This window comes from Aotus nancymaae, unplaced genomic scaffold (assembly GCF_030222135.1).
Source record: "Aotus nancymaae isolate 86718 unplaced genomic scaffold, 86718_ANA_hifiasm-v0.15.2.pri h1tg000016l, whole genome shotgun sequence".
Taxonomy (NCBI): Eukaryota; Metazoa; Chordata; class Mammalia; order Primates; family Aotidae; genus Aotus; species Aotus nancymaae.
Genome location: NW_026988428.1, coordinates 46,100,723 through 46,119,574, shown reverse-complemented (window position 1 = coordinate 46,119,574; position 18,852 = coordinate 46,100,723). Strand labels below are relative to the sequence as shown.

Genomic DNA, 18,852 nt, shown 5'->3' with positions numbered 1-18,852 from the left:
TAATTTTTTTGAGATGGAGACTCACTCTGTCAACAGGCTGGAGTGTAGTGGCGCAATCCTGGCTCACTGAAACCTCCACCTCCTGGGTTCAAGCGACTCTCCTGCCTCAGCCTTCTAAGTAGCTGGGATTACAGGCACATGCCACCACACCCAACTAATTTTTTTGTAACTTTAGTAGAGATGGTGTTTCACCATGTTGGCCAGGATGGTCTCGATCTCTTGACTTTGTGATCACCCACCTTGGCCTCACAAAATGCTGGGATTATAGGCATGTGCCACTGCGACCAGACCAGCCTGTAATAGTATTTTTTAAGACATTCCCATCCCTCTTAATAGGCTACAACTTACTATATAAAGAAAGCTTTAGTATTTAAAACTAAAAAGCTTTAAATACTAAAGCTTTCTAAAGCTTTAGAAAGCTTTAGTATTTATTATCAAAAGGAATTTAGTAATTACTTTTTCAACTTGATGTGGCACACACCTCAGAATAAATCCTTAAAGAAAACAAAAAACAATTATTTAATTTTGTCTCTTACCAGGGATCTTCAGCACCTAGCTTTTCTTTTGTTGTAAAAAGTTCAATGCAATCTTTTAACTTCACAAAGGGTTTTTTAGGAGGTTTATACTCCACACTTTCATGTTTTTCAAAGTCCTAAAGAGAAGTATTTCTTGAGTTAAGAGAACAAATGAAACAAAATTCATTTTAGTGATACCATCTTACTATGAATAATAATGAAAACTCCTAAACTTTCTCAAAAGAATCATAAAGCTTATTTCAGTTGAGATTTATACCATACTTCTAAATAATTCCTTTATACTCCTATATGGATGACCAAAGCATGTTTAAAACGGACTTTGAATCTTTAAAAAAAAAGGTATTTTTGCAAAGACTTTCTTTTCTAGTTCATGACCAATTTTTTACTGGCAAAATAAATGTATTTGGTGGAAGCAAAGAATGTAACAAAACAGTATGATTATCTCTGGTAATTACATAAGTAAATCAAGGATAGGTAAATGAGTGAGTGAGTAATGACTTACCTCAGCAGCATTTTCATCAAAATATCTTTTTTTCAAATCAGGATCCCAATCCAAAGCAAGAAAAGATCTTTCTAAGGTGGAAAACATATTTTTTCTTTAAAATTTAATATGTCTTAGTATTAAAGTATATTTTAATGTTAGGATATATATAAGAATAAATAAATAGCAATATTTTCTACTTGTACCAGGTGATTAGGGCTAATAGCAGTTTCCAAGCCACTGAAACAATTTAAGAGTTTTTAAAAAGATAGAAAACTTAAGCATAAGTTCAATCTCCATTTATGAAACACAGACACACATTTTACTCTACTAAGATATTAAGGCCTTTCATATAAAATTTGAGATAGAAAAGTAAATGGCAGTTGTCTTGACAGAGCTGAATTTCATGGTTTTTAACTAAAAAAAAAAAAAAAAAAAAATAACGTGCTCTGCTTGTTTAATGTTCAAGCCATTTTTCACAAATACTTACCATCTAGCCTAAGCTGCCTATCATCAAATCTTATATGCCTGGTATCATCTTTGATGTAGTTGATATCAGTATTGCCTAAGTTGTTGAACTGGAATGTAAACAATCGTTTTTTGTGTCCCGTGAGTTGACCTTTGCAAGTGTCCTCAGTACATAATCCATTTTCAGAATCATTATCTCCTCCAACTGAATCTTCAGACTGACTGTTTTCATTCTCTGAGGGAAGTTCTTGATCCTGGCTGGATTCATCATCTGGCTCATCTGTTTCCATTTCACCTAATTTTAGATATTAGAGAGCTTTAAATAAACCCAATGTTATATTTAGGTTTGCAGGTATTTTTTAGTTCTTTAATTCCCATTTTCTTAACTTTTTCTCTGAAGCAATTATGTAAGTGAAACATTTTTACAAGTTAACAGGTCTTACTTGGTGAGCCTTCTTCATGTATGCCATTTGGGCCATTCCCATTAATATTTTGGTCCTTACAGCAGTGTAGGGATCCTTCAGTTTCTTCAGTTTCGGTAGATATTTTGACATATCGGCTTAAATAAAATCAGAAATCAAACAAGTTCAGTACTACAAAGATAAAAACTTTAAAAAAGTTTTCTCTTCTATCAGTAAAACAAAACTTTTTAATGCGATAACAGTGGTCACTTAGCTGATTCAAGGATGAATTCAAACTTACAGTACCATAAGTGTAACTGACTAGTAATTTGTTTTACCTGTCTTTTTTTTTTTTTTTTTTTTGCCTGTCTTTATAAAAATAATTAATAGCTACTTTTAGGTTAAATGTCAAATGTTTGTTGCAAATAATTTCTCAACTTATCCTCATTTAGATGGTATATATTATTGCTAAAAACATTTATATTTGTATAATGTGACCTTTATATATGGGTTATGAAACTATAACAATTAGATATGCAAGAAAGAATACTAAATATATCAGCATTCAAGGATAAAAGAAAGGGATCAAATAACATTTCTGATAACTTTATAATTTAAATCAAGAGTTTTAAGAAGGCAAAAACTAGGCTGCCTTACAATACTATTAATCATGAACTGGTAGTGCATATAAAGAAATGAAGCATTTGACATTTGTTATTATTTCACAAATAATAAAATTTATTATTAAACAAAATTGAGATAATACAGACTTGTGTAATTATATTCTGATAGTACCTTGTGTGTTTATTTTTACCAGCTACTTTATATTTTATTCCCATATTTATTTTGTCAATGTAGAATTGTCTGGTACTTACCACATTCTCAAGAGCAGGAGATTATAAAGTTTGTCTTCAGTATTGTTTCGTGGTACAGCCATAAGAAAAGGTTGACCAAAAAGTGAAGAACCAGTATGGTGGGTATAACTTGAATGTCTGAATTTTTCTCTTAGGCAAACAGGAATAATCACATGCTCTGTATCTTCGGTCCTGTTGATGTTAATTTCAAACCTACAAAGACAAAACTGACCATAAACTCTCAAAATTTTATGTTACTTCTTTTGATTTTTTTTTCAAGTAATATTTTGTACAATGAGTTTTATACTTACACATAAATATCATCCCGTTCCATAATACTACTAAGGTTTTCATCCATAGCAAATATTCTGTGAAATCTATGATTGTATATATCAGTAACTATCATCTAGAAAGAAAAGAATTTCTATTAAACTGGTTTTACAACACTGAGAAACTAAATACCAACTTGTATATTTCAACCCCAGAAACATCTTACCTTATCTGCAGGTATTCCTGACAAAGCAGACAATGCTGTACAAAGATCTAATATGTTTCCAATTTTGGGGACAACCACTTTGTACTAAAAAATAAACAAAAAAAATTGTTAAAAATTTATTATTTTGGGAAAAAAAATTCAGTAAATGAGAGTGACCTCATGGTTGCTTCCTCGCATTCATTTGGCTCACAGTGTTTGTTTCCAATCTTGCCACCATCCTGGGTCCTAGGTGACAATGTTCACATGGATAATTTGTCCTAGTCTTATCATTCCTTGGCTCCTCAATTCAAAGACCTACACTTGGATTCATTCAACCTTAGTCAACTTATTAGATCCTATCATCACTTGAAACTGCTCCCACTTTTGCTATCTTTTTTTTTTTTTTTTTTTTTTTTAAAGACAAGGTCTTACTCTGTTGCCCAGGCTGGAATGCAGTCACATGATCTCGGCTCACTGCAGCCTCAACCTCCCAGGCTCAAGCCATCTTCCCACTTCAGCCACCCTTGTAGCTAGGACTACAGGTGTGTGCTACCATGACAGGCTAATTTTTATTTTTTAGAGACAAGGTATCACTATGTTGCCCAGAATGGTCTCAAAATCCTGGACTCATGTTATCCTTCTGCCTCAGTCTCTCAAAGTGCTGGGACTACAGGCATGAGCCACTGCACCTAGCCCCAATTTTACTATCTTAAACTAACGGTTACTGTCTAACCACTACTTCTTACTTCTCCTGGAAATTCGTTCTTATCTATTCTTGGCTTGCACAGATTTCTATTCCTTTTAACTCTGTTTTCTCCCAGTTAACCAGCTACCTACTGTCTTCTTGCCCTTCTATCCAGGCCCAACATACTTTATCACAAGCTTTTAATGTCTTTGTTACTCAATTCTACTCATTCCACTCTTGCTAAACTTTCTCAGAGCTGTTCAGATGTGCTCGAGAAAATTTCCCAATTTTAGATGCTGGTGTGCTACAAATTCAGTGCTCAATCTCAACTGATCCTTTGACAGTACCCAGAAATAATTCTGCGTATCACATATTTGCTTTTTCTCTCATTTATCTCAATAACTATTTAAAATTTCACTGGGCTGGGTGCAGTGGCTCATGCCTGTAATCCTAGCACTTTGGGAGGCCAAGGCAGGTGGACGTAAGCCCAAACGTTTGAGACCAGCCTGGACAACATGGCAAAACTCCATTCCTACAAAAATTAGTGCGTGGTGGCACACGTAGTAGTCCCAACTACTTGGGAGTCTGAGGTGGGAGAATTGTTTGAGCCCAGGAGGCGGAGGTTGCAGTGAGCTGAGATCATACCACTGTACCCTAACTTGGGCAACAGCGCAAGACCCTGTCTCAAAAAAAAAAAGTCTTCACCATTCTTTAGGCTTCCTATTTCACTACTGCTCCCTTCATATCAGGAGAATATCTGTTTCACCTCAGAAACTGAAGCTACTGGGTGGGAAAATCTCCAAATTCCTGTTTTCCTACTAACTTATTTGAATCCACATAGGTACTTTTCTGTCTCTTGCAACACATGGAAAGAGAGGTGTCTCTTGTCTTATTTATGGCTAACCTTAGCATCTATGCTCTGAATCTATGCTCTTTTGCTTTCTCTGTGACCTACACCCAGCAATTATTCTTTCTTCCACTTTATGCTGACTCTTGCATAAGCACTGGAATATAAAGTCTCTCAAAAAACAAGAGTCCCTCATTGCTTTCCCTCTAATAATTCCCTTCTAATTATCTCCCCCTCTCCTTTATATTATAAATAGCTTTATTAGTGGTATCTATATTACCATAACTTCCTTATCTCCCGTTTACTTCTCAACCACTTGCTGGCTTTGTCTTCACCTCTTTATTTAACCTGTTTCCAAGGTTATCAGTATTGTTGTACAACTTACCAGTTTTTTATTGACCTCTTTGTAATATGACTGCTGACCACTTTCTCCTTAAAAAATTCCCTTTCCTTATAACACAACTACTTCTTAATTATTTTCTATTGTTGTTGATCATATTCTCCTTTTGAAGCTCTCCTATAGTGTTCTTCAGAGTTTTGTCTTTAGCCTTCTCCTCAATTTTATATGCTCTCTTTGGACGAGGTGACAGTATCTCCTGATTTACTTTGACCAGTCCTGGATTAGCCTGCTATCCTAGTATAATTATTAATGACAGTCCCTTCTATTTTCATAAGAGTTCTTGCTTAGATGATAAATCACAAGGTCACCTTAGCCTTAAGTGATCTCATCTTTCTAAAACACTGACTATCATTTTCATAGAGCTCATTGACCAATTTGTATCTAAAGCAGTCTTTCTCCTTTGGTCTAGATAAACAAATTGAATGCTTACTGGATATCTCTACCTAAATGTTTCTCATGCATCTGTAAGTCAACACGTCCAATGCTAAACACAGGGTTAGGTCATGTTAGGCCATCATGCTCAATACTAAAACAGATTCCTTCTTCAACTTGTTCTTCCTATATATCCCACTAATATATATATCTTATAGATATATAATATATCTTCCTATATATCCCACTAAGTATATATATATATACTTCCTATATATCCCACTGTCTCCTGTTTTCCAGTCAAGTAAACTTGGCATTATTTTTGAATATACTTATACATTTTCACTTCCCACATTCAACTGGTTTTCAAACTGCCATCCTGACACGAATCTTCAGAGTTCAAGCGTTTGTCATTTGTCTGTCATCTGATCACTAAAAGCTTCTTACCTGGTCTTAGTACTAAGCTTTTCTAATCTCTATGTCAGCCAGAATCATCTTTCTCAAACACAATTTAGGCCATATAATATCTATACTTAATAGTCTTTAATGGCTGTCCTAGTTTTTAGGATGAAGTTCAAACTTCTTATAATGGCATCAAAGTTCTTTGTGATTTCCTGCTTGCTGTATTAACTACCTGTAGGTTACAGAAGTGGGCCATGTCCTCTTTTGCCATAAGCTCTTTGTACATGCCATTCTCTTGGCCTATAATGATTTTATTTCTAGTTTTCACCTGCTTACAACCTAATTGTCCTTCAGAATTCATCATAGGCCTCATAACCAGTTTGGGTGGGTTACTCTTTCTGTGTTCTCCTGTAGTACCCTGTCATAGCAATTTTCACACTGTAAGACAAGCTTCTTGAAGAACAAGGAGTAGAAACACCATTATATTTCTAGCACCTTGAACAGCACGAGAGCCCAAGACAAAATACATATTCAATATTTTTCCTAATAAGCTTCTATGACCTAAATCAAATTTGATGATGGGAAAACTCAACAAATAGGGCAACTCAGCTAATTTCACTTACCAGCTGGTTAAAGCACAGTGTTAATGAAATGAGGTAATCATTTTGTATTTGAGTTGCTACTGCTTCTAAATGGAAAAAAAAAACAACCCACAAAACACAAAAACAACCAAATTTCTCTGTGCTAATCATGGCTCTAACCTCCACAAATTCATATTATTGGTCACCAAATGAGAAAAGCATAAGTTAATGAAACTCACATTGCTGGAAAAATAATTTAGAGCCCAATTTACGAAAGAACACTTATCACATACCTTACAGACTGTGTAAATTAATGCAATTTGCCACTATTATGATATCGATTACCTTATATTATTGGCATGGGAGAATACTGTCTTTAACAAATGTGCTATAGAGAAATAAAACATCTACATTTATTTTTTGTTGCAGTAAATTTATACTCATTACTCTATATTCTCTTGCTCCATTACACTCATTGGTGTATATTTGCAAAGTTACCACCTAGAGAGGTAAGGATGTGGTTTGGCACTGCTATAGTTTCTCACCACTGAAAAAATGTTGACAATCCTGTACTTATAAACAAGTGAATAAGTGAATATCTAAAGGATATAACTTTAAAAATGTGAACATATATTCCCCTGGCCAAAAGTAAAAGCAGGGCTTTATTGGCTCTGCTCACAGATAAGGACAGTACACTTAGAACTCCCCAATGAACTACTGATATGCGGGCACTTTGTTCAATGAGTTAATGAAGAAAACATAAAGCAGTAGAAAAACAAATGGCTTAAATTTGCATAAGTGAGTATATAAGCAGTATTTACTAGACTTTAATTACTTTGAATGAAAGGTCTGTGTTTTATGAACACTACATACATACACCTTGCTTTTGTTGACAGTAAACCCAAATACATCCCTGAATGGTAAGATCATAATTTTGTTCAAAGCATGGCTTTCATATAGATATCATGACTATTATGCACTAACAAACTGAGCTATTTGGCTAAAGATTTACAGAAAACAATCTTCTAAAGCAGGAATCATATCTGTTTTGTTTAGTGAAACAGCTTTATATCCAGTAGGTACATAGTTAAGTATCTTAATGAATAAAATTTTTGAACACTTCTTGTGCATTAATATCTACAAGTCACAAGAGTTGGAAATACAAAGGTTTACAAGGTCTCTTCAAATAACTCATAGTCTAGGGAGAAAAAATAAAAGCAAACCAAAGGTTATAATAAAATTTGTTAGGCCGGGCGCGGTGGCTCAAGCCTGTAATCCCAGCACTTTGGGAGGCCGAGGCGGGTGGATCACGAGGTCGAGAGATCGAGACTATCCTGGTCAACATGGTGAAACCCCGTCTCTACTAATACAAAAAAATTAGCTGGGCATGGTGGCGCGTGCCTGTAATCCCAGCTACTCAGGAGGCTGAGGCAGGAGAATTGCCTGAACCCAGGAGGCAGAGGTTGTGGTGAGCCAAGATCGTGCCATTGCACTCCAGCCTGGGTAACGAGAGCGAAACTCCGTCTCAAAAAAAAAAAAAAAAAAAAAAAAATTTGTTAAGTTGTTAAGTGTTAGAATTTAGGGAAAGAGAACGTAGAAAAAGAAAGAAATTACTTTCACTGGGATGGGTCAAGTGTCAGAAGAAGATTAACTGATTAATAAATAAGGGAGAAAATACAGTATTTTGTCCACAAAATATAAATAATCCAATTACAACACTAGGTAATAAAATCAGGCAGACAATTTGACAGTAAGACTTACCACAGGACTTTTGCACAGAATAAACAATATGTGATATTTCAAAGTATTAAAAATTAGAGAACATTACTGAACTAAATATTTTTAGTCTAACTAAATTTCCATTTCCTTTTAAGTTCTTAAAATGCCTAAAAATTACAGGTATTTAAATGTACTATTGTCACATTATAACTTAAAATGTGAAGTATTAGCTTTACTTCCAATAGGCACTAGTATAAAAAATTACAATCAACACTAAAGAAAGTTGAACTTTAAAAAATATAAAAAATAGGGCCGGGCGCTCACGCCTATAATCCCAGCACTTTGGGAGGCTGAGGCGGGTGGATCACGAGGTCAAGAGATCGAGACCATCCTGGTCAACAAAGTGAAACCCCGTCTCTCCTAAAAAATACAAAAATTAGCTGGGCATGGTGGTGCACGCCTGTAGTTCCAGCTACTTGGGAGGCTGAGGCAGGAGAATTGCTTGAACCCAGGAGGCGGAGGTTGCAGTGAGCCGAGATTGCGCCATTGCACTCCAGCCTGGGTAACAAGAGCAAAAACTCCGTCTCAAAAAAAAAAAAAAAAAATATATATATATATATAAAATATTATGTTCATCTTCATAAGCTAATATTCATCCCAATATTATAAAAATAAACCTTTCACTTTTCTTTGATGAGAAAAAGCCTTTTGAAAATTTTTTATATGATATACATTACTCTTTCAAGACTGTAAAAAGTTACACTAATTTCCAAAGTATTCAGCTTATAAAATCTCTTACACAAATAAGCATTATTGATCGGGCTTGAGAATTCAACACTTAATTTTTATAATAAGTACTCAACACTAATTTTTTATAAAAGCAACAAATACAAAGAAAATAACCATGATTTACCTGCATAGGTTTGGTAAGCGGATCCATTCTAACTAAGTAAACTTCCAAGGTACGTTCTTTTTTCATGGGCAATGGAAGTGTCAAGTAACAAAAAGGATCAAATGTTACTGAAATCTTAGCACACTCAGGACAAACTAAAGTTGATTTGAAAAGGCCATGAAATATATCTACTATGATAGAATCATTTCGTTTTAAATGGTTTTCCCAGGCTTCTTCAGCAACCACCTACAAGGATAATAGATACAAATTAGAAAGAGGTATCACAAAATTATAGCAATGGTGACAATAAGATCATGAAATTTACCTTATCTGGTCTTCCATCTGCATCTTTTAATTGTATATATGGTTTTTTCCTAATTCTATTCAAATCCTCATGTAGTCCATCTAATAGGAAAGCTAATAGTTCTTGACAGTCTTGCTGCTGATATCCAGAGAACTGAGGTGCAAAACGTCCTACCTGTGTCTGTAAGAAATGCAAAACCATAAAATCAGTTTTAGGAACAGGATTGATTTTTAAAAATATGTACAATAGATTCTCATTATTCATGGATTCCACATTTGTGAATTTGCCTACTTGCTAAAATTTGTTTGTAACCCCAAAATCAATTCATGGTCATTTGTGGATATGTTCAGCGTGGCAAAAAATTTGAGTCACCCGATATGCATGTTACCAGCTGGGGTTGAACAAGGTGATGCTTCGCCTTCTTGTTTCAGCTCTCAATCTATAAACAACTGTCTTTTAGTAGTTTATTTAGTGTTATGTTTTTTCACATTTTTGTTCTTTTTGTTGTTAATTTCAGTATTTAAAATGGCCACTAAATGAAGTACTAGCCAGCTAGTGTTCCTAAATGCATGAAAGCTGTGATGTACCTTATGGAGGAAAAGTATGTGTTAGATATCTTTATTAAGACATGAGTTACAGTCCTGTTTCCTGTGAATTCAATGTTAAGGACTCAACAACATATATTAAACAAGTTGTTTTTAAACAGAAACATATGCAAAACAAAGTTATACATTGTCTGGTTCACAAAAATGTTGTGAACAAAGGCTTGGAGGAATCGCACCCTATATTTTCCCTAGGAGTAATGTTTCAGTATTTATTTCAGTGTTTGTAGCAGCTTCACGGAACATAACTACTGTGAATAATAAAAATTGTATACATGAACAGGAATACATATGACTTATATTTTGTTTTGCATTCCTCAACAAAGCTTATCTGGGACAAAACAGATCAACACATGAAATCTTTAATATATATAAATGTACTGATCTTTGTTTGATCATAGATTTCACTGTCATTAATTGTTGTTTCACTATTTGTCAAAGGATTTTCCAGATGTTCTCAATTCTTAGCTCTAGGTATTCCCATTGCCTCCTCCTATAAATGTTTGATAGGTAGACAGTAAGAGGCAGGTTCTCATCCTTGCTATATTACCACAAATAAATAATTATGTATCTGAAAGCATTTTTAAGATAAGTACTCTAAGCTCTCACTTAGTTTCTACCAAAACAAAACCAAGTAGAAGGCTGGGTAAGGGCTGAGACATGGTTTGTCCAGACTAGTATGTCCAAAGTTCAGAATGTTAAGGAAGACAAATACAGAGGTATTTTGATTTGCTGGTTGTTTCTTATTTTCTAAGAATTAGTATATAGTTAATAAAAAATGTTGTCTAGTAGATGTCCTATATGAATGCCATTTAAATTACTTGTATAAATAATGACTTAAAACTGCTTATTCCCTTTATAAGTTTAATATTTCTCAAAGTTTCACCTATATAATTAGGAAATTTTTTTTAACAACATGAAGTTAAATTTCAGCCATAAAGCTAAATTTCAGCTCAATTTTTATTTGAACAATAAAACTAAATTCCTTGATAAGTAACAATTCCCAAATGTGAATAACCTTAAAAGTTTAAGAACCGTACTGAAAGTACATTTAATTTTTAGTGCTTGGTGTGCAGACTATTTTCATTTTGATAATTTTTCAAATTCATAATGACTCTCAAAATTAAATGAGTTCTTAGAGTTCAATGACATGCCCAAATTCAGTAATCTACATTTATGTAGAATATTCACATAGGTTTTCCAGAGATGTACTGTATTTTAAAACAACTATGCAAACGCTCATTGCTGTTTCTGTAGTCATTCTTGTACCATACCAGTGTTTTTCAGCTTTTTTTCGTTATTCTCCTCATCCCAGATTTAGATGTTAAAAAAAAAAAAAAGAAACTGATCAGCTGTTTCATATCCCCTCTACCTAAATTTTATACCACAGATATAGTGTATATTTTTTTATGTATTGTGTTTCTTTGGAGGGCCATAATCCATTGTAATAGCTACTCTTTTTTACTCCCCCATCCCCAAGAATCAATTTTTGTATCCTTGCAGGTGCCCTTGCTGAAATGCATTTATCACACTAACCTTAAAGGCTCTTGGGGTGACGTAGCTAAACTTTCCAGACCACATTTGCTTGATCAATTCAGCATAAGATTTAGCTATTTCACCTCTCATTCCTAAGGGATTGTCAAAATTCAGTTCTTCTTGATACTTATCATTGAGGAAATACTCAGTAAGTGGAGGTGTGTTGCTCAAACACTGCAAAGAATAAAACATATTTTCAAGTAAAAGTAACCATACTGCATTTTTCTTAAAACATGTTAAAATGAAGAGAGAAACAAATTGATTTGCAATAACACATAGAGAACAATTTATATGATGGTTTCTTGCACTAATAACTGGTCAAATAAACACTCAAATGATACACTCAACTATTCATTTCCCAAATTTCAAAATAATTACTTATAATAAATGAAAATGCTAATATCTGCTGCTGTAAAATCTGCATTAATTTTAACCACAGCAAACTACCTGGTAACTGGGAGAGAAGCTCAGTTTTCTTTCCTTCTTTTACTTGATTGGTAGAAATTATGGATTGTCTACTCATCCCAGGCACCTGCAAATTAGCCTGAGTAGGTAAAAACTGAGATAGACTGCAAGCAAGAAATTAACTTAATAGAGGTATTTACTGCTTCCATTGTCAATTATTTATCATGAACGAGCAGCCTTTAAACCTTCTTTGATCAATCATTTTTAGAAGAGACAGTACAGATTACTTGAGCCTGAGAAAAGTATATGAACTCCGGCTAAGTGTGTTCTCACTTCCAGCTTTTCTTTAATGTCATAAATAATGCAATTTTCCTTTATGGCAAAATAAAAACTATAAATAAGTTAATTTTTCAACTCTTTCCAATTCTGAATTAAATAATGTCATATTTAAAATAAAATAGATGGCAGAAGTACAATTTTTCCACAATATTTTATCTCAAGTTGGAATAATTTTAAGGTAATGATCCATATAATTTGACCTCAATACAAACCCAGTATTACATTATCAATTAGATGTCTAGAATATGCAATGACTAACACAGACATATTGTCACATGGGTACATTTTGTTGTTGTTATAGCAAGATATTTTTGTTGGAATTAAGTGGCAAAGTGCTGCAAGGAAGCTAGTTGCTTGCATGGAAAATAGTAGAAACCCACTTCTATGAGAGTTTGGATTCACATAAATGGAAATCAAAGTTTTCTGAAACTTGCTTATAGTCATTTGTATTAAGTTAGATAGATTTGGTAGCTATGAAAGGTTCAGCCTGTTGAATTCATACAGATAACTTAGATACTATAAACTGTGACTATATACCATGCATTGTTTAGCTAAAATTCCCAAATAAGCATAGACAATGTTTACTTAGTTTTTAAAAATAATTATGGTACTCAATTTTGTGTTATAAAACAACATGTTTACTGAAGTAGTCAATAATATCTATTTAGAAACTTTCTATATAATACAAATAGTATTATTTATTATAAATTGCTAGTCTGGCCCCTACCTCAAGGCAAAAGTTCCATGATATATAATATCATGGAATTTGTAATTATATTTTTCTTAGGCAATGAAAATAATAAAAAGAGCTAAAATGTTTGGAGTGAGCTATACAGGCAGGTCATACACCTATTTTCAACAATAGAACTTTTATTTATGTGAGCAAGAGAAAGAGGGGTATGCTACAGTGTAGGAGGCAATTAAGAGAAAGGATGCTTCTCTAACTTTCTTCCTAACTCTTAGACCTCTCTCACAATCTCATACTCCTTTTGAGTTTCAGTTTCTCTTCTTCTCTGTATTATATATCCTTTTAATTATAAACCTAGCAATAGAGGGAAGTCCAGGCAATTTAGAATATATCATTGCTACACAGAGGGTAAATGCCATCAGTTACTATCATCTGATTTAGTACAAAATAGATCAACATTAAATAGGCAAAGGAGAGGTCAGATAGTAATTTCTAACAATTATCAATTGTTTTCCACTTCTTATAATTTGATCAGCTCAGGGTTATGGTAAGAATATAACATTCCATTATTGTCTGTTAATACAATTACATAAAGAATCTAATTTACAAATATCTCAAAAGAACCAAATTGCGAAAACCTGAGTAATTCTTAAACTTTGTTATTACTTAATTATTCACATGTACTCTTATCTTGGAAAGAGCTTACAGGTATAACTGAAAATTTTTTTTAGCTTTCCAATAGCATCCAGAGTGAACTCCCTAAAATGTACATCTCATCATGTTGTTTCCTTGCTATAAATCCTTTAACGGCTCTCCCTGCTTACAGATTAAAAACTCAAATTCTCAGAAGGGTCTATCTTTTGCTTATCTATGTGGCTTCATCCTTTGTCAATACCCTTTTCTTTTCAACTGTTCCAGCTCTATTTAATAAGTCATTCCTCCACAAATTCCCTCACTCTGAAAGTTTGCAACATTACTCTATCTACTTGAAAATGTACTTTTTTGCCTTACTAACTTCTATTAATCCATCAAGATTCTATAAATCCATCAAGATTCTCTGAGAAGCTTCCTTTAGATTTCCTTATAGTGTTTTCTCCTGTAAGTTTCCTTACTGCTTACTGCTTACTTTTATTACAGCACTTATTTGATAATATACTGTAACTTTTAGTTTGTTTTGTCAAATGGAATGAGACCACCATGAAAGCAGATACCAGGGTATTCTTATTTACATCTCCAGCACTGAGCACTACGTCACCTGGCACTAAGCATGTGCACAATAAATGTATGCTTACTAAAAATACTTTTGCCTGTATTTAGTAATGCATTTATCCTCTTTTTACTCTTTTCCTTTTTTTTTTTTTTTTAAATAAGACAGGGTTTCACCATGTTGGTCAGGCTAGTCTTGAACTCCTGACCTCAGGTGATCCACCCGCCTTGGCCTCCAAAGTGCTTGGATTACAGGTGTGAGCCACCACACCCGGCCCTTTTTACTCTTTTCCTTCAAAGTTTGGCATAGACAGGTCAATAAATTTTTGTTGAATGAAATACTACTAAATGGAGGAAAAATATATTTGTAAAGAATAATCTCAAGCTACCTAGGTACTAAACCAAAGGAAGGGAAGTACCTCTTAAAAAATTTTCTGCCCCATTGTCTGATTTTTCATTCAATCCACTATCTGCTTTGTAAATGATCCTTTGCTTTGATTTTTAAAAATTCCTTGAAACAGAGACCAGCATTTATTTTCACAGTGATACATGCTAGTTTCAAACTGATTATAATTCAATGTTAACAAATAACAACAAAACATAAATTATTCTAATGATAAGTAACTTGCCTGTGCTATCTGTGAAGATATCATAACCAATATTTAAATTCAAGCTATTATTAGTCCTAAGTGGGCCCAAACAAGCATTCTATTTGTTGAACATATGTTCTAACAAGCTACACTTCCTAACAATTTGTAGAAACACATATAAATACAGAAATTCAATAGTGAATATAATTGTTTTACTAATACATAAATCATATTAGTTTAAAAACTAAGATGATGTCAGATGCTTCTTCCTCATCATAAAAATACCATCCTTTCCACCTTCATCTTGAAAATACCATTAGGAGTCAATATGTTCTTTTTTTGTTTTTATTTTTTGAGATGGAGTCTCACCCTGTTACCCAGGCTGGAATGCAGTGGAATGATCTTGGCTCACTGCAACCTCTGCCTCCCGAGTTCAAGCGATTCTCCTGCCTGAACCTCCCCAGTATCTGGGATTACAGACACCCACCACCACGCCTGGCTAATTTCTGTATTTTTTGTAGAGATGGGGTTTCACCATGTTGGCCAGGCTGGTCTTGAACTCCTGACCTCAGGTGATCTGCTTGCCTTGGCCTCCATAGCACTGGGATTACAGTCATGAGCCACTGCATCCGGCCATGAGTCAATATGTTCTTAAAATAGTACAAAGACCAGTTAAAATATTGAAAGTTCTCATAATTTTTGGCAAATTTCAAGGCATAAATAGAAAAAAGATCAAACAACTAAAAATATTGCCATGCCCTATGCGATGTTATATCAGTATTCAACGCCATAATTCTGGCAGAAAAAAAACACCAGTTTCTTCTTCTTCTTTTTTTTTTTTTGAGATGTAGTCTCACTCTGACATCCAGCCTAGAGTGCAGAGTGCAATGGTGTGATCTTAGCTCACTGCAACCTCCACCTCCCAGATTCAAGAAATTCTCCTGCCCCAGGCTACTGAGTAGCTGGGATTACAGGCATGTGTCACCATGCCTGGCTAATTTTTGTATTTTTAGGGGAGACGGGGTTTCATCATGTTGGCCAGGTTGGTTGGTCTCGAACTCCTGACCTCAAGTGATCCGCCTGCCTTGGCCTCCCACAGTGCTGGGATTACAGATGTAAAACACTGTGCCTGGCTGAAGCCAGTTTCTTAAAGTTCGTTATAATATAGTTTGATTAGTAATTACTTTATGCAATTCATTATTTAACATTTTCACATGAGTCTATCTTAGAACATCAACAGTTCTGACAATTATAAGAAAACTAGTTACTTGGACTGGCTGCAATTAAATACAATGTTTTAATGAACAAAGATAATTTTCAGTCAACAATAATTTATTGTACATTAAAAATCGATTGTTTGAAACATGAAGGAAGGATAAATGCTTGAGGTGATGGATGCTTCATTTACCCTAATGTGATTATTATACATTGAATTCCTTTATCAAAATATCTCATTTACCCCCTAAATATATACACCTACTATGTACCCATAAAAACTAAAAACACATAAAGTTAAAAATATGTAATTTTTATTAGTTCAGTAATGAAAGTAATAGAATTCTGAAGTATCCATCTCGAAGATTCTTCTACTATAAAAAAATCATTTTCCTATCAGATGGGAGTACTCCAAAACAATTCTTTTCTTAAAGACATATATGCTTTAAAAGTCTTTCATAGGTAGGTAGCAGCAGAAAACTTCCCTTTTATCCTGTAAGATACTTTACTGAGTGTATTATAATATGGACTAAAATCATAAATGTGTTGTGCCTATGTGAATATCTCTTACTCTCGATGCTTCCTAGACTGTTAAACAGAAGAAAACATCCTGCAACAGCCATGGTTGTTCTTAGTAAAAACTGAGAATATATATGAATGTATCATGAAAAACAAGAGACTATATATATCAACAGTATTAGTGAGTGTGTTATTTTTGTGGTTACTTATAAGTTTTGTGACATGTCTACCAGTCTCACGCCATTTGGTGCTATGCCTCTGTTAATTTATTAGAGTTCAACTGCCTGACACTGACAAATGCCAAAACTTCAGTGTTTCAGGAGAACTAGATCTTAAAATTTATTACTAACATAATAAGGTCCAAATATGAGGCAGTAAGACTAATCATAAAACACATTTCTTAAGCCACATTTTTGTTTACATCACAATGGTACCTAGAGTTGGTCTTAAAATTGGGTAGAATTTAAATATGTTAAAAATAAAGCAATAGCCAGACTAAAGAAAAAGACTTTGTACTAACAGTTCCAATTTTTAATGCAAAAGAGAAAAACTTATATTAACAAGTAAATCATCTGTTAACTAGGTTAAATATTTTTAAATGCTCCACTGTAAGTTATTAGTACACAAAATTGATAACAGCATTTGAAAATTTAAGAATTAAAAAACAAAATTTCCTATTTAGTATATGGTAGACTTTTGGAATTCACTAACCATGATATAATGACTGGTTGGAAAGTTTAGGACATGAGCTATTAGGAAAAGTTGATCCATGAGGAATGGTAAGAATGGCTAGTGTATGTGCAAGACAATTATTTAGTGAGATGTGACTGTTAAGTGGTTTTGTGCTTTCATACTGGCTTTGTGGTTCTCTACTTGTGCCTTCATATGTATTTTATATGGGAAACTGCAAGTAATAAGAGTACTCTTGAATTTGAATTAGCAGTCTTAAGACATATTCCTTAGTTTAACACAGTGAGACTACATGCACTCTTGCCCTTCTCAGAATATTCATCCCCTATTATTCTCTAACACTCACCTCAACATCTCTTCTAAATGTTATATCTTCCTCTGGGTATCAAGGAAGCCTTTCTCTGGGCTAACTTGATACCTCGAACTCAATTACACTGCACTTGAGAGCAGAGACTATGTCTTATTCACCTTTGTACCTCAAGGTCTATCACAATATCGGGCACACTCAATAAGGTATGTGGAATGAATGAGAACTTGTATAGCAGAAAGATTAGAAGTAGTCCTTAGAGAGACTTAGAGCAGTGAGAAAGAACTTGTCTAAAATGAGATCTGAATTGCACCCTGTTATAATTTGAATGCAGCCTAAAGTTCTCTAAGTTCAAAAATAAAAGTCCAAATAATGTCCAAAGAGGTTTTCCTAAAGAAGGAAAATAACCATTGTGACTTCCCCAACAACTATCAAGATAAATCCATAAGTAAAAGATATGCAAAGGAAATATATTTTTATGAAGATCATTTCCCCTAAAACTTCAACCTGGATGCAGACATAAAAATTCTAAAAAGGAATTATTCTAAATAAACAAATGTCTCATCCAATGGACATTCTGTGATATGGTTCAATATATTCAGGCCATTAATTATACCTTGAAGAATCATTTATAAAATATTTGAATGGTTTATGCATTCTTTATTAAAGAATTAATTCTCTATTAAAAACTCTCTAATTATATATACTCTTCCTTAACCTAATATCTTAAAACTGAAATATTATGTGAAATATGATTTTCTTTTGTTATGTAATTACTTGGAAAGATGCAATGCATTGCACATAATTTTTCTTTATATACACATGCACAAATTCTATTGCTCTTCCATTACTTCCAGAAAGTACTTCCACTAAGTATGTTCTGACTAATAAGCCTGATGTTTCTAGAGTTCTCTGAAAAAATATAACTACTGCATGGAAGAGTCTCAATTTTGTATTTTGCTAAATTTCTATGTAAGTTTTTTGTAAATTGAAGTCAAATAATATTCTGCTATATAACCAAATCTCAAGTCTGTTGTCAACATATTTTAGGAAATGAATAATTAATAGCCATCCCAATAACTTGTAATGCATTTGGAATTTCCCCAGTACCTGGAAAATAGCCAAAGTAATCCCCTTCAAAAAGAGAAAGTTGTCTTTTGTAATGCTGAATATGAACCACTCCCTTTCTGTTCAGGTGCTCCAGAAGCCCAATTCTCAAGAGATCATGTATGCTCACTATTTTAGTAAACCGGTAACTAGAACAGGAAAGAAAACAAACTTAATTTTTGATTATCTAAAACTTTTGAGTTGCGTAACTCATTCTATGACTGATTAAAA

The 18,852-nt window shown here is 33.7% G+C and overlaps 1 protein-coding gene across 8 annotated transcripts in view; it reads right to left on the bottom strand.

Moving 5' to 3' along the window:
- USP15 (ubiquitin specific peptidase 15) overlaps positions 1–18,852 on the bottom strand; it is a 146,910-nt gene that overhangs the window by 14,497 nt on the left and 113,561 nt on the right. For 5 of the 8 annotated variants that reach the window (XR_002478460.2, XM_012444917.2, XM_012444918.2 and 2 more), the window contains 10 exons: positions 11,556–11,729; positions 9,439–9,597; positions 9,135–9,359; positions 3,237–3,320; positions 3,052–3,146; positions 2,762–2,953; positions 1,929–2,044; positions 1,508–1,780; positions 1,039–1,109; positions 537–652 (listed from right to left, as the gene is read on the bottom strand). Coding sequence is in view for 6 of the 8 variants with exons in the window: in XM_012444917.2 (XP_012300340.1) it covers positions 537–652; positions 1,039–1,109; positions 1,508–1,780; positions 1,929–2,044; positions 2,762–2,953; positions 3,052–3,146; positions 3,237–3,320; positions 9,135–9,359; positions 9,439–9,597; positions 11,556–11,729 (1,505 nt within the window). In the remaining 2 variants the exon portion in view is untranslated. Of the gene's footprint in view, positions 1–536; positions 653–1,038; positions 1,110–1,507; positions 1,781–1,928; positions 2,045–2,761; positions 2,954–3,051; positions 3,147–3,236; positions 3,321–9,134; positions 9,360–9,438; positions 9,598–11,555; positions 11,730–12,002; positions 12,089–18,624; positions 18,771–18,852 lie in introns of those variants that run through there. The other 3 variants (XM_021670240.2, XM_021670241.2, XR_002478461.2) reach the window with 3 other exon arrangements.